Raw genomic sequence first — 16,177 nt, 5'->3', positions numbered from 1 at the left:
AAGAATAATGTTTCTTAATGAAAATGTGACTTTTGAGACCAAAACATCTTAAACCCTAGTTCCTTTACAGTTTCGATGACACGCTTTCAATTAAACGACTTGATTAGCAAGTCTGACACTTTATAAACACACAATGTAACGGTCTTGGCTATCCAGGGCGTTACACCACTTTAGTGACTTGTACCACTGTCACTCTTTTATTCAGGGCTATCAGCCCGGTATGGTTACTAGAACCACCAGTGTTAAATCACTTATCTGATTGAGACTGACTTGATAGTCGCCAACTCAGGAGGGCAGGATTGTTTATCCCGGATACCCATTGTTACGTGAATTCATTTGCCTGCTTGACTAGGGCTATATCTACTAGGCGTGTGCCTTATGATTTGATGACATGTTATAACTGTTCATGAGCGTATTGAGTTTTCTGGCTGGACTGCGGCTCACAGGTGCTATGTGGTGCAGGTAAAGGCAAAAGAAAGCTGGACCATCCTTGAGTTGGAGAGCTTAGGTGACGATGTGTACATATGCAGCTGCTTGACCACCACGGCCGAGGTTTGAAGGGGAACTAAGGTTTAACCCTAATTTGCTGCTTAGATCGGCTGGTTGTAAATTTTTTCTTGTAATAGACCTTTAAATTATATTTTTAGGATCCCAATGTATATAATAAACATTCTAATGAAACGTTATATCTTAACCAAAATTTTTAAATCCCTAAACTGCTAATCATACTTAGTTACACGTTTTTGGCCAAATGACTCGATTAACGAGTTTAGTACTATTTACAAGGCACACTGTAACGATCCCTGGAGTTGGGATGTTACAGAATGTTTCTAATGTAAAATGTATTTGTACATGCTTTTAGGGCATCAACCTTAACAAGTATTACTTTTTTTTATCGAAATATCCAACTTTGTTGACCTGTGAAATTGGTCAACAATCATATGTACTGTATACGACACCTTTTGAACGAAATGAATAATATACGACAGAGTACAAATATCTTACACAAACACACATACATTTTATAGTGGTTCAGCTCTGTTCTGATGAATAATAGTAACCTAATCCACTTAGTCTTTAGTATTGAATCACTCGATAGACAATTACACGGATGAACTGAGGTATTCACTAGTTACTAATTTGTCGAGAGTTTCTCCTCAGAAAATATCTATCTCAAAATCGTTCCCCCAAAAAAGATCCAAAGATCCCCTTTTATGAAGCCCTAGGTCCTTTATTTATAATACCCAGGGGCCGTTACATGATCAACAAGACGAGGGATCGTGGTTTGGTACACGATCATTGTGAGTGGAGAAACGTGTCCACCTCCCCATGATTATGAGATTGTGGGTCTTCTCGTTGTTTCTTTGGATCGTGGTTGATGATGCATGATTGAAACCTTTGAGAAAACGCTAAGTCTTGGTTGGTCTATGAGACTTAGGTGCTAGGCCCGATGACCCTTTAGAGCTTGGGTGCTAGGCCTGATGATCTTATGGGTGTTAGGCCTGATGACCTTCTGGGAGCTAGGCCTGTTGACCCTCTGGGTGCTTGGCCTACTGATCTTCTGGGTGCTAGTCCTTTTGATTTCAGCTTGAACGAGAGTGAACTTTATCCAGCAAAGTGTATTTTGGAGTTTAGGCCGACCACCTTATGAAGAATAGGGTGGGTCGACCACCCATGTAGCTCTTGAGCATGTCAGGGCGACCACCCCTAGGGTTTGGGGTCAAGCCGACCATCCCTAGGGGTTGGGGTCAGGCCGACCACCCCTAGGGGGTCTAGGCCCAGTCGACTTCCTTATAGGTCCTTTACCTATCATTTTTTGCTCATCAGTCTTTTTTCAATACTTTGTCGTTTTTCCATGACTTGTGATGCCATGTGCCGCTTTATAATTTGTCACGTCATCTCTTGAGTTTTGAGGGATGACAAACTTAAAAGAGTGGACCCTCATACTTGGTAGACTATTTGGATACCCTCATACTTGGTATACCCATGGTGCCCAACACCAACTAACATTGATTGATGCAATGTAGTATCCGGGTCACACATATTATATTTTAAAATATGTGAGATTTAATACTAAATTGCAGCAATAACGCAATAACGATATGTTATATTAAGTAGTGTTGGACAACATTGGTACCCTATTAGCCATACTCATTGGCAAGACATGAAACAAGTCTTTTTCCATCTCCTTTAGCTCTCGAAAAGGACACATATGAACAAGAAGTTCTAATAAATTCTTGATGCGGGTGGGTGAGGATACAACTAATTCTTTTTCTTGATAAAAAATTAAGTAAATATTAGTGTTACAAAATAAAAATATTGGGTAGGCCAATTAGTCTTTAATTAGTTTCCGAATAAAAATATTGTACTTGCTATACCTTATTATAATAAGAGATTTTTTTTTAAATACAAATTTTTTATTTTTTTTATTTTTTTACTGTTTTTATTTTTTTTTCAAAAATATGCACTAAAGCTAAAAGAAAAAAATATATTTTCAAAGTTTCATAATTATAAAATCAATGATTTTAGAAAAATAAAAATTAAAAAATTACTTAAAAACAACTCACTAGAACAACTAAATATCAACCCTAAAAACCTTAAGAAATATAAGTTTTTTCTTAAAACTGTAAAACTAAAAAAAAAATAAAAAAATAAAAAAATTTGACTGTAAAAATATAATTTTTTTTTTTAATATTTTATGTAATTTTCCGAAATTATAAAGAAGCCAACATTCCTAGGGTTCTACGTTAGTTTTGAGCGAAACAGAGATAGGAAAAATTCATCCTAGGGTTTAAGGTTCCTCTTTCTCTGCCATCATCAAGCACAAACGTATCACAGTAATGGCGGAAGAGACAAACTCCGAGCATCCCAACTCGGCTGCCGAGGAGATGGACCTAGAGCCCGCCCAGGTTTCTAAGGAAACCGCCGCGGCCGATGAGCCCGCCACCAATGGAGACCCCAACTCGAAGCGAGCGAGGGAAGAAGAAAACGATGTAGTTTCGAAGAAGCAGAAGGTGGGTGAGGGCGAGAAGTCCGTGGAGGAAGAACGCTTAGAGAAGTTGGGAGAGGGAGATGAGCAACAACCGAGTCCGGTTGAATTAGGTCCGAAGACTTTCGGATCATCGGTTGAAATGTTTGATTACTTTTTCAAGTTTTTGCACTACTGGCCTCCTAATATTAACATTAACGAGGTAATTCCTTTTTGTTCTTCTGTCTCTTTGGTTGTTAACTCTGATTGTTTGCTAAGAATATTAGTTTGTTGGTGTTACTAATGACTTGGTACGATGGTTAGAAATATATCTGATGAGTTGTTATGATTAAATTGGTCTAGTCTATGATAGTTGTTTATTGATTGTAATTTGAGAAACATAACTATGTTTTCTTAGGACTCTGTTCTCACAAAATCGAAATCAGGCATTGTTTTCACTTGTTCTTGAGTTCATCTTTTTGAGTGGGGATTTTGTGCTCTGTATATTCTCTTAGAAAATTCTGAACTTTTTGCTCTTCCTAAGTAAAAGTATTTTACGTTTGAGCTCAATGCTAGGATTTAACGCGATTAGTGTTCAGAACTTTATGGCTTTGGATTTTGTTTCTTTGAGTCATTTAAGGAAACTGAGAATCAGCAAAACAGAAGGGTTGTGAGAGTAATGAATAACTTTATATTCTGTGAGCAAAGTAGGTGGTGTAATAATTCATATCAAAATGCTTGGTATTGCTTTATTTGATGCAATAATAATTGTGAAATTGAGTTTAACTCGTTTCCATTTGCCATAGAAACACCAAAATATGTATTGGGTTCAATGATCAGAGTTGAGTGCAAGAACTGAAATTTTTTGAGCATGGCTACTTTTCACTATTCTGTAGTTTTATGTGCATATGAAGGAATCAGAATGTTAATATATATATACCAATTCTCATTTATAGTCTGGTTGATAAAATTCTATTCTTCTAGATTGGTGTAGAATTGAAAGGTCTTGCCTACTATATAGTGGTATTGGTAATTTGTTATTTTAAAAAATCCATGATGGGATGAAAGTAAAAGCATTTCTCACCACCAACCTGCAAGATTTAGTCTTGTGAAACTTGCTTGCATAAAATTAGGCGAAGAGCCTAGTTAATAAAGGGTATTATTTATATGTAAAATAATGTCTAAATTTAATGCTCTTGTAGACTTTAGAAATTTGTGGATCTAAATGGTGGCATCAAGTGCCATGTGGTTACTGCAATGCTATTTTTCACGGGCTGGTTTTATCATTTACACTTGTGTGACTGATGTCTTTTCTGTATTGGCAGTACGAGCACATGGTTCTGCTTGACTTGCTTAAGAAGGGCCACACAGAGTCAGATAAAAAGATTGGCGGAGGGGTTAAAGCTTTTCAAGTTCGATTCCATCCAATGTGGAAGAGTAGATGCTTCTTCCTCATTCGAAATGATGAATCTACTGATGATTTTAGCTTCCGCAAGTGTGTTGATCATATTCTGCCTTTGCCAGAAGACCTGAAAATTAAACCCGATGCCAATAGAGCATTAGGCGGTGGAAAGGGTCGTGGTGGAAGGGGTGGTGGCGGGCGTGGTGGTGGGCGTGGAAACTGGAGAGGCAGATCTAGAAACTGAAGTATCATCTCTAGTTCACAGGAGCTGGAGATTAGATGACCTTGAAAGATTTGAAGGGGTTTTTTTAAAAAAAAAAATGAAAAAGAAAAAGAAAAAGAGGAATAATAGGTAGCTGCTTTTCCTTATCTATTGAGCAAAAACTATTGTAGTATGCAAAATTTTGACATTAATTAATTTCTTATTCTGAATTATGATTGACATCATTATGGGCCATATGATTCTAGTATGTTAATTCTTCTTTGAGGTGGTTTAACAATGGTGAAAAACAAAGTTCATAATTTGGTAAGAGGTATATAGTTTTTTTTAAGGGAATGCTGAAAGACTTTTATTAGAACTATTAATAATTTTTATTATGTCTATATGATTGCTATATAAATTTTAAAAATATAAACAATAAAGAAAAATTAATCAAATATTGTTTATGATTTAAAAAAAAAAAATATAATAACTCTTAATAATACAAAATACTCTATTTAAGTTACAAAACATTCATAATATTATTTAAATTACACCTTATAAAACTTTTTATGCATGATATTATTTAAATCACATCTTATAAATATTTTAATAAAAATTAAGATTATGTATTACATATTATTATAATAAAGATATTTTATAATATTTAAATTTTTATTAATATAATTATTAAGAAGTCGACTTCTTTCTTTATAAGAGGACTTTGAGAATCTCACTTTTTTCTTCATTATGGGACTTTGATATGTCCACAATTGCTTCATTGGAGGCAAAGGCTGGCTCGCTAGAGGTTGCTCATGCGAAGATTGAGGATGATGCCATAAAGAATCTTCTTTTTATGGTGTGAAACATTAACCCCAACTTTGATTTCTCTTGCTTTGGAGTTGTCTAGCTTGCTTTGTGTGAATGATTGTCTTTATTAAGGGTGTGTTAGCCTTTTGGGCTTTGGCTACTCCTTTTTATTTTTATAGTGGTTGTGAGGATGTATTGGCCTCCCGAGCCTTTGTCGTCCTCTTTTGACATTGTGTGTAAGGAACTTTGATAAGCCCTACTTTTATGAGAAATTGTTTATGTCGTCTTGGACATGATGACTATAGTCTTTCAAACACACCTTGACTATATTTTATTTTGTAAGAACATGTTAACCCTTTGAATTTTCGCCATCCTTTTATAGTTTTTGCGTGTGCTTGTTATTTTGTGCAAGAAGCGTTCTTCTCATCATTATGCATAATACTATTTTTACAAACGTCTCTTTTAATATAATTTTTTGGCTAGATGGCTTGGTGGTCCCTCTAGACTTATTGGTGGACGTTCTTCTTGAGGCCTTACCCCCCGTGGATGTATTAGCCTTTATTAGGAGGTTATCCTTGTAAAACCTTTTGGCTCCCTTGATATCAATAAGGGTATCTAATCCTCATGAATTCAAGAGATGCCTTGCAAGATTTTGTTTTTTCTCCCCCCCCACCCAAGTGGTTGGCAGGATTTATTCCATCAAGCACTTTCGTCATTCTGTTATCAACATACACTTTGACAATTTTGGATGACAATGAGTGTATGTGAGTTATATAAGCACTTGTGTGAGGAAGGAATTAGATATTCCTTCCTAGGTGCAAACTGCTTAGGTTACCTTGTAGATTTCTTTGCCCCTGCAATGATCGATGTCAAAGCTTCCAAGGTTTTGTGGGTCATTGATGTAGGATGTTGCAGTGTTTTTTAGTTTCTTCGAGCGTTCACGGGTGTTTTGCAGGGTGGATTGAAGCACTACCCCGACCTACCTGTCCCCAGGTGGTCATGGTCACCTTCCACCCGGATGTACTTTAGGGCTCTTTCGTAGAAGTCACCCATGTCTTTTATTTTCCTTTTGAGCATACTTTCCCACATTTCACTCTTCGGATGTATTCCTGCGGTGATGGCCAATTTAAGCTCATCCTTTGACAACCTTTCCACTTTAGCTATCTCTACACTGAAGCATTGAATATACTTCCTCAAACTTTCACCTTCCTCTTGCTTTACATACACAAGGTTCCCAGTGGATATTGCGTAGCCATGGGAGGCGCGGTGTTGCCAGTATGATTCCCTTTCATAACGCATCGTGCGTGGTTCCTTGGAGTGCGTTTCTTTGAGGTGGGATGGGAGAGGCTCTGCTGGTTTCTCCATTGAGAGTTGAGAAATTTTATTAGACTCTTGGCTCTCAGCCTTTCTCTTTACGCGACTGCTATCCTACTTCTAAGATCCTGTATGGTCGTATCCAGCCCTTTCCTCCTCACACTTAATGAACTCAAAAGGTCGATGGCGGGTACAATTTGTGTTATAATATCCTTCATGGGAGGATTTGGGAGGACTTTGTTTCTTTTCACTCATTCTTCCTTGCGTTGGAATCTGATTTCCTCATTGACTGATGTCTTTCTGGATGTAGGGGTGTTCGCACCATGCGTTGGCTCCCACTTTCTTTGTCGTATTTTTGACGTAGAACTTCTGCGGTGCTCTAAGCATGGGGAGTGGTTTCTTGAAGGTTGGATCCCTCCATTGCCAATAGGAGTGGTCATTTCTTTTCCTCCTTGTTCTTCCCTCACATACTTGGCAAAAGGCACATCGGACTTTGCTTGTGCCATGCAATTGAGAACCTCTAACATTTTTTGCATCGTTTCTTTTAACTTCTGGATTTTAGTGCGTAACTCATCTATCTTTCTCTCATTGGCTCAAGTTCTGATTTCTTAAGTGACTTTGGGGTCTAATTTTTGTGGGTTTAGTTCCCCATGGATCATCATTGCCTTAGGTTCCCGTGATTTGGCAGTTGTCCTGAGGAGGGTGTTGTAACACTCCCTGACTTCTCCTTGTTCTCTTTTCAAGCATGCCACTCCTCCTGGGTTTGGAACTTAACCGCTATGAGATAGACTGAGGTCACTGCTTTCAATTCTCTCAGGGAAGGTCTCCCTTATACCACATTGAAAGTTGAGGCACAATCGACTATGATAAAATTTGACATGACAGTGGTTTCCTTGGGTTGCTTTCCCAGGGTGAAGGCTAACTCATTCGTTCCTAAAGTTTGTACCGAGTCCCCAGTGAACCCATATAGGGAGGTGCTCCATGGTTTCAGATTCCTGATGCCCAGGCCCATCTTCTCTAAGGCTGAGCAATTTAACATATCTACCGAACTACCGTTGTCCACAAGATCGGTGTATTCTCATATTGGCTAGTTGGACAGTCAACACCAGAGAATCGTTGTGGGGGAAGTGCACGCCCTTGGTGAATGACCCAACTATTCTAAGACCTTGGACCATTATAACTACTAAACACAACTATTACTATGAAGAACATATACATAAGATAATAATAACTTTATAAAAACTTCAACATAATATTGTGGAAATTACAAGGTAAAATAGAATTTTTGTATGGGTACCCATTGTTTAAACACATAAAATATAATTTTAAACTAAAGAAGATTGTTTACATAACTAAATGCAGAAAATACATAGAAATATAATTAAAAAAACTAAAAATAACGTCATCCTCGATCGACGCGCAGCCCATTCATTCCATTCGTCCTCAATACACAAGTCAAGCCACCAAGAATCCTCCTGCCTCCGTATCTAATTTCCTGCATCACACTAAAAGAAAAAGGAGTGAGCCTAATGCCCAACAAGGAAAATATACTAACATATATAACATAAAACATAAGCATACAACTATAAGAAAAACATATACTATAAAACATATATCACAATTCTAACCCATGTACATGGTAAACATTGGGGTTTACTAGCGAAGCAACTATAAGCCTCAAAATACATTGAGGTTTGCTAGCTAAGCAACTATAAGCACCAAGAAACATAAAAGTATTGGGGTTTGCTATTTAAGCAACTATAAGCCCCAAAAACATATATATCAGAACATATCATAATATATCATAACATAACATATTATAGCATAATCATAACATATAAGCATATAAAATCTATCACATTTTCCTTACCAAAACCGGGATATTTGAGAACAAATGCGGGACTTGGAACACTCCTAAAACCAACAATAAGAATGGTGAGTATTTCTAAAGAGTAAAGAATAAATGTGGAAACTAAACATTCAAGAAGAAACTTACCAAGAAAGATCTTTAATTTTCAAGAACCTAATCAAGAACCAATAACAAAAGTTAGGATCTGAATAAAAGAAACTAAGAAAACTAAAGAATTTTAAAGAACTGGATTTAAAGAATAGGAATACCTCAGCTGACCTTATGGATTGGTCTAACTTCAATACCGAAATACACTAAACCTCACTTCCCAAGTATTTTATATAGCTTAAGAATGACAAAGCTTTTTCCCAACCCAAGTGTTTATCACTCTATGGTAACACTAGCACCTTGGAGGCTCTGAGCACAGCTTGAAGAATGAGAGGAATGGTTGGGTACTAGGTCCTATTTATAGAGGTAAGGAGTGAAACTAAACCCTTTTTGATTTGAATAAAAATAATGAATATTAATTGAAAATATTTGAATATTTGTCAATCAGAGGCTTATGATTCGGTCAAAACGTTTAGAGGCAGGTCTAAGTAGTTAAGGCTTATTTTAAAAATTTAAAAACAAAAGTTTAAAAAATAATCACACTAAGGGAAATATATCGCCCCTATATGGCGATATATCGGCTCTGCCCTAGTCCCGAGCCTCCGTTCGTACATTTGTGCAATGCCAACATGTTTTTCGTATCCTCCGTTAGGCGATATATTGGCTCCCTTGCTGGGATATATCGGTATATGTGAATATTTTAAACATGTAATTGCACTTTTTCAGCATAATTTGAATGGGATAACTACTTTGACTGAGTAAAACGAGATTCCAGCAAGTTCTGGAAGGGTCTAGAGCTTTGAGAAACTTCTATTTTTGACTTATCCACTTAAAAATGCTTAATTCCTCAAATAAACAAGACTATGACAAATGTCATGCTCTAAATGGTCTTGGAAGGTCCTATAGTTTTCTAGAACTTTCTTTTATTTAAACTATAGTTAAATCCTTAAATAAACTTGCACACGACAAGTGTCATGATCTTATTAATTCTATCTAAACCTTATAGTATAATACATAATATATCTAGGACCAGCAATATTAATCAAACCTTATGTTATAATTAATATTCATAAACTATATATTAAACTTATAAAATCCATAATTGTTGCTATGAGTTTCCAACTAAGTCCCGGTTTGAACCAAAATCCACGAAATCTAAAATACTATAACTACTATTAACTATCTAGCTAACCAAGTAAACATTCTGGGACTCTACACCTGGCGTCTTCCTCTGTGAAAGTTATTCAATCATTTTCCCCTTTAATGTTCTTTAGGGGATGCTGATCTAAGTTCAATGTGTAAGGAGGTGGGCTTTGCTTGGCCTCTCGGATGTATCATTCTCTTTCTTTTCTTGACTCTCATCCAAATATGGTTCTAACTTCCCCTAGCACCTCCGGGGCTCATTCTTGAGCTCGTGGTGAGGCTAGTCTCTCCTCTGGTCTTGGGTTCTCCCTTTAAACGTACCTGCCCAAGTGTCCCATACGTATGAGCTCTTCGATTTCTACCTTTAAATGGGTACACTCTGCTGTGGTGTGGCCTATATCCTTGTGGTACTGACAATACTTGCCGGGGTTCCTTTGGGATCGGTCCTTCTTCATTGCCGGAGGTATCTTGAATGGGACCTAATTTTTGTTTGTGAGGAAAATATGTTCCCTTGTATCTCTCAGTTCCGTATAGAAGGTATATGGTGCGTACTTGAGTTCATCGTCGCACTTATGCTTCCTTTGATGCTCGTTCTTCAGTCCTTCAAAAACTCTTTTCTTTTTAACATCACTCGGGTTATTGCCAATAGAAGGATTAGGTGAAGGTTCGCTTCCCCCTGCCCTTAGGTTCTCATGCCCTTCTTGAACTCTAATATACTTCTACACTCTTTTGAAGAAGTCATGTAAGTTTGCGACCTCTCTTTTGAGCATGTTATCCCATAATTTGCTTCATGGGCGAACTCCTGCCGTGATAGCCATCTTGAGCTCAGCTCTAGTTAAGCTTCCCACTTTAGCGGATTCCATATTGAATCTATTGATATAGCTTTTCAGGCTTTCACTCTCTCCTTGCTTTATGTTAGCGAGGCTAGTACCCGACCTAGCATAATCATGGACCGCATGGTGTTGTTGAACAAATTCATCAGAGAATTGCTGCCATAACCTGGTGGTTCCTAGCCCTAATCTTTATAACCACTAGTACACAACTCCTTTGAGTATGACGGTGAAGCAATGTCATCTTTCCCTACAACTGACCCCCCTTAACTTCATCAGGTCGTTGAAAGCATCTAAGTGATACTTAGGGTTTGTAGTGCCTTGTACAAAGTCATGTGAGGCTCCTTGAAGTTGGTAGAGAGTCTCTCAACCTGAATTTCTCCTGTGAAAGGAGACTCGTAGTCGAACTCGTCGTCAACCATGTGCCCCCCAGACGCAGTGACTATTTTGCTTCGAAGGCTTCTCATTTTTGGTGTCCAGCTCTTGTCTCCTTTTATTCAAGGAGTCCCTTAGGTCAGATGGGTTGGACTTCTCTTTCCTCGTGTCCTTCTCTTTCCCCATATCAGGTGTTGTCCTCATGTATAACGTTCTCCTATTGAGCTTCTCTCTTAGGTTACGGGGTGCTTCCTTAGATGGGACTTCTGTTTCGTTCCCATAACTAGCATCATCCCTCCGCCTCTGCTCTTTGAGGTGCCTTGTTGGCGCAGGGCCTTCGTGCTGCTTTGGCCGAGAAGTGTTGCTAATGTAAAGTTGGGTTCTCCCATCGTTCATGGGGATGGTGGTTTCCCTTCTCCTATGATCTCTCTCCTTATGCTTGGGAAGGGGCATGCTTGGCTTCCCTTTTAGCAGGCCGTTCAACAACTCTTGCATGTTTTCTAGCGTGGTCTCCAACCTTTGATTCTTCTTGTGAATCTCGTGTATTTCATCTTCATAAAAGCGGGTTCCGAAGGTGGAGCTCACAAAATGCACTGAGGGACTCGTGTCGGGCCTGCGTGTGAAGGGACCTAGATCTCGGTAGCCAGAATGCGGTGCAATTGGTGATCAAGGAGGAGGGTGCGTACCCAGGCCACCTACGTGGCAGCTGATGGTTGTGGAGGATCTCCATTAGGTTGGACAGCTCGGGATGACACATCCCTTTCCTCACTAGGGGATGTATATTCCTCCGATGTACCTTCGTTCTTAGGTAGAAAAGGGTCTCTCATGGAGGATCTTAGTTGGTCTCCGTTCAAGTGGACCTCAATATCTTGTAAGTGTCGTAGGCGTCTTGAGCGCCTTGGCATTTTCCCTTGTCAGAATCGATGGAAGAACAATAGCTTGATACTTGTCCTTCCCATAGACGGCGCCAGAATGTTGGCAATGAGAACTCGTCAACGGAGTTAAGTCGGAAAACTTGTTAGTTTAATAGAAAATAAAGAACTTAAAAGAACTTGGAGTAAAGTTGCAGAGTAAAATTGGAGATAAAATGTTTTTTTTGCTTTGAAGTCTTAGCTTACAAATAAATTTTTTTGACCCCCCACAATGATCAGGGAATGCCCAATTAATAATGGCTCTTAGTACAAAAATGGTACCAAGGGGACAAAGAGGTGGTAGTACGACATGGCACCTCAGAGGAACATGGAGCAGGAGTTAGTGGTGTCGAGCTTCAGGCTTGTTGGGCCTGACATTTGTCAGAGGTGTGGGAGGAGGTGGGCCTCCTTCTAGTACTTTGTATGACCACTACTCTTCTGATGGTTGTGTCTAGTTCGTACTCTGTACTACTCAGAACTTTTTTCATACCTCCTATTTGTACGTATCTTGATAAGCCCTTGAGAACTTGAGTGTATGGCATTTATTGCTTGAGGCTGAGGGGGGACTATGCCTTTAGTCTATAAGGCTTCAAGTGTTGAGGCCCTTTGAATCATCTCCTCAACTTCTAGGGAGTCTTACACCCGTTCCATGGTCATGGGTAGGGTCAAAATGACGTTTGGGCTTTAGGGGGCCTTGAGCTCTCCCCCTGAGCTTGCTCCCCAGGTTGCCCCCTTGGGTGAGCTCACCCCCTAAGCTTGCCCCTAGGTTCCTAGTGGGTGTGGGCTTGGTCTTCATGTCTTCCCCATCTTCTCAAAGCACCACTTGGGCATTAACATCTTGTTTGGCTTCTCTTCTCATTTCTCCATGCTCACATTAGTTTCTTAGTAGACAATAAACTCCATGGAGGCTTGAGCTTGCTCCCTAAGTTGTAGGGAGGCTTGAGCTCGCCCCCCAAGCTCTAAAGAGACTTGAGCTCACCCCCAAGCTCGAAGGAGGCTTGAGCTCGCCTCCTAAACTCTAGGGAGGTGCGAGTTTGATCCCAAATGCTTTTCCCATCTCTTAGGACTGCTCTTGGGTGCTTGTTCCATGCTTTGCGTCTCTTACAATTCTTCCTCATCCACACCTCGCATTGCCCTCGAGTGATATGGAGGCCACCAGTTCGATACCATGAAGCCTAGGTATGCGAGGAAGAGGCCTCGTTTGTGAGGTGAGGCTTCGTGACCCTTAGGTTGCGCTCCGACCTTTGCCTTGGTGAATTTTTCTGCATTTACAATTAGTATAATAATAATATTTTATAACATTTTAATTTATATTAATATAATTATTAACTATCTAGTATTGTATTAAATATTATTATAATAATGATATTTTATAATATTTTAATTTATATTAATATAATTAATAAATATTTATTTTTAATTAATTTTAAAAATATATTTCATTAAATATTTAGAATATCTTACAAAATAAACAATTAAAACCAAAAAAACCCATTAAATACATACTTTTTTTTATATATAAAGAAATAGCTGAAACATAAGGAGGTACCCAAAAACAAAACACATGCTACTCGACCACGGACCTGGCCACAAAAACTACAATAACAAAGATACAAACAATCAATGAAAAGTAGCTAACAACATCTTTGCTAATGAGTGGGCTCCCGAATCAATATAAGTATATGTTTATGAGAATATACATATATTTATAAGACTTCTTAGTCAAAACAGAGCGAAATGATCAAACATACAAAGCCAATAAATATAGAATGTACACACACATATATAAATATACAGAAACGTGGTACCAAACAAGAAAAAAAAACATATAATTATAAGTATGATATTAACTGTGGTGCCATCTTTGTTTAAATTAAAAAAAACACCAAACAAAGAGGGATTAACAAAGTTTCTCACGAAAATAAACCCAAAAATAAATGGGTCAATAGCCTTACCCTTTCCACATAAAACCAAATATCATGATTCTTGCTCTTTGAAAATCTAGAACGAGCGCCGAGAGATGGGAGGAACCAGCCAAGAGATCCAAGCTAACATGTCGTTTAAGGCTGTCAGCGGAAACTGTGTAGTGATGAAACTCCAGTCCAGTTGGTCGGCCCCTACCCTTCCACTCCGTACACCGCGTATCGGTAGTTAGGGATTGGTATAAGGCATCCTAGGGTGCCCAACACTCTAGCCCATGACATATTGCTATTGGTGTGATGCAGTATCAAATTTCAAATGTTTAATTTCAAATTAATTTAATTGATCTATGTGAGACTTGATATTGACTTGCACCAATAGTGGTATAGGGTGTTAAGCACCTTAATGTGCTCATTAGCATTCACTTCCACTACATGATTTGTCCAATTCAATGTCAATACTCTCTCGAGATATGAATTAATAAAATAAAAAAATCAAGAAAAGTTTGCTATATAAATACGATTCTATGATTTTGTTGACTAGCTTTTTTGCTAACAACTAATTAAAATAAAACTTAAAGAAAAGAAGATTGAAACACAAATTTGTATGTGGTTCAGGTTGTGAATCAACCCTAGTCCATGAGTCATTTGTATTAGGATTCTAAGAACTTGCAATGCTCACGTTCTCTTGGTTTTTAGGTAGCGTATGGGCTCACTCTGAAAGTAAAAATTGGGATAATTTACAATGTGTGACTTAGCTCTATTTATAGACTGTTGGGCAATGAAGCTCATTAATTAGAGTTCATTACAATTAGTCTCCCTTAATGGGAATTTATTACATGATAAATGAACATTCTCTTAGTAAATGGGCTGATGGGCTCCAACGTATCTTGGTGGGCTCATTATGAAGAATGTCAGCCCATAATTGTGTAGGGTAAACGTCCATGACACTATCATAGTGGAAGCTGCACATGTTTCCGTGTCAGGTGGCGTTGTAGGATAGCCATTTTCCTGCTTGTACAGAGTCGACACCACTATCTTTCTGACAGTCGGTGTAAAAAAGCTGTCTGTGGTCCAGGGTCGCTGTACTTGACACTTGACTACCTTTCTCCTGGGCTGGAGGAAGGTCCCTGTAGACTTGGAGGAAGTAAAGGGAGGAGACTATCTTGTAGTGAGATTCGGAGCACCATCTTAGGACATGGTCCATGTAACGTCCTACTATTCTAGGACCGTTACACTGTATGTTTAAAATAGTCCTTAACTCGTTAAGCAAGTCATTTGGACTCAAAAATGTAATTTGAGTAACATAAAGGTCTAGGTAGTAAAATTTTTGGATAAAAAGATTTAACTTTTCATTAAGAGTGTAAAAAGAGTTTACATGGGATCCCCAATAGTTTGATCAAAATATAATTACAATTACAGTACTATAAACAATCGGCCTAAGCGATAAAATTAGATTGGCAACCTAACTCCCGCACACTACTCGACCGTGGCGGCCGAGCTGGCCAGATTTGTACACGCTGCTCCAAAGCTCTACAACCTCTAGCGGATGACACCTAGCTTGCCCTTGCCTGCACCATTTAGCACCCGTGAGCCAAGGCTCAGCAAGAAAAATTAAACAAGCAGATACAGATATAGATAATCGATAGATCATAGTTAGCATTGTTAGCAGTACTAACTATGATCTAGAAGGCATTTAACTCATTTATGCAACCTTAGAGTCACATGAGTGCATACCGCACCTCATTCATTCAAGCAGCTTCAGATCTAGACAAGTGCATATCACACTTCCAAAGTGACCCAGCTACAACGACCAGCATTCCACATGCTTATGCTGACCACGACTTATAAGCCGAGCTTTTCAATCAGATTCAATCAAGTATGCAATTTAGACATAACACAATCATTCATGATAAAAAAGATATTCAAAGGCATGATTATAGTCATGTTAAATTCCCAAACACATATTTCTTTTCTTGTGACGTCTGTTGGCATTATACCATCTGTAATCCTTGCTAGCCTATTATGTTTCCATACATTTTCAGTCGCAGCACTACTGCCCTAAACTGACTAGTGGACTTATTCACCTTCTCAGTTCGACTGCGTCAATAAAATACTTTTCATTTAATATTTACCGGGATCCTTCCCGACTAGCTATATCGATATTCTTAATCTGGGTTATGACCTTCGACCATATCAAAGCACCGTATTGTAGCATAAACTTGGCATAAGCCATCCTATTCTCATCCACTATCATTTTAAAATCTAGGATAAGACTATACATGTTTATCCGCTACTCAATCCCCAACATATCGATGGATTTAAGACTATACATGTTTATCCGCTAAA

The 16,177-nt window shown here is 38.4% G+C and overlaps 1 protein-coding gene across 1 annotated transcript; it reads left to right on the top strand.

Annotated features, from left to right (window-relative positions):
* Positions 1 to 2,740: 2,740 nt before the first annotated feature.
* On the top strand, positions 2,741 to 4,827 carry LOC133830555 (protein EMBRYO DEFECTIVE 514). The gene is made up of 2 exons (XM_062260542.1): positions 2,741 to 3,191; positions 4,294 to 4,827. The coding sequence occupies exons 1-2, from the start codon at positions 2,841 to 2,843 to the stop codon at positions 4,612 to 4,614; spliced, it is 672 nt and encodes a 223-aa protein (XP_062116526.1). The 5' UTR covers positions 2,741 to 2,840; the 3' UTR covers positions 4,615 to 4,827.
* The last annotated feature ends 11,350 nt before the right edge of the window (positions 4,828 to 16,177 follow it).

This window comes from Humulus lupulus, chromosome 4 (genome assembly GCF_963169125.1).
Source record: "Humulus lupulus chromosome 4, drHumLupu1.1, whole genome shotgun sequence".
Classification (NCBI taxonomy): domain Eukaryota; kingdom Viridiplantae; phylum Streptophyta; class Magnoliopsida; order Rosales; family Cannabaceae; genus Humulus; species Humulus lupulus.
The sequence above is the reverse complement of the archived record's forward strand: the minus strand, read 5'-3'. Positions and strand labels throughout refer to the sequence as shown.

Excerpts from the sequence above, each read along its gene's own strand:
- LOC133830555 (XM_062260542.1), top strand. The coding sequence starts at position 2,841 with ATGGCGGAAGAGACAAACTCCGAGCATCCCAACTCGGCTGCCGAGGAG. Across the intron at positions 3,192-4,293 it reads CTAATATTAACATTAACGAG|TACGAGCACATGGTTCTGCT; the intron begins GTAATTCCTTTT and ends CTGTATTGGCAG.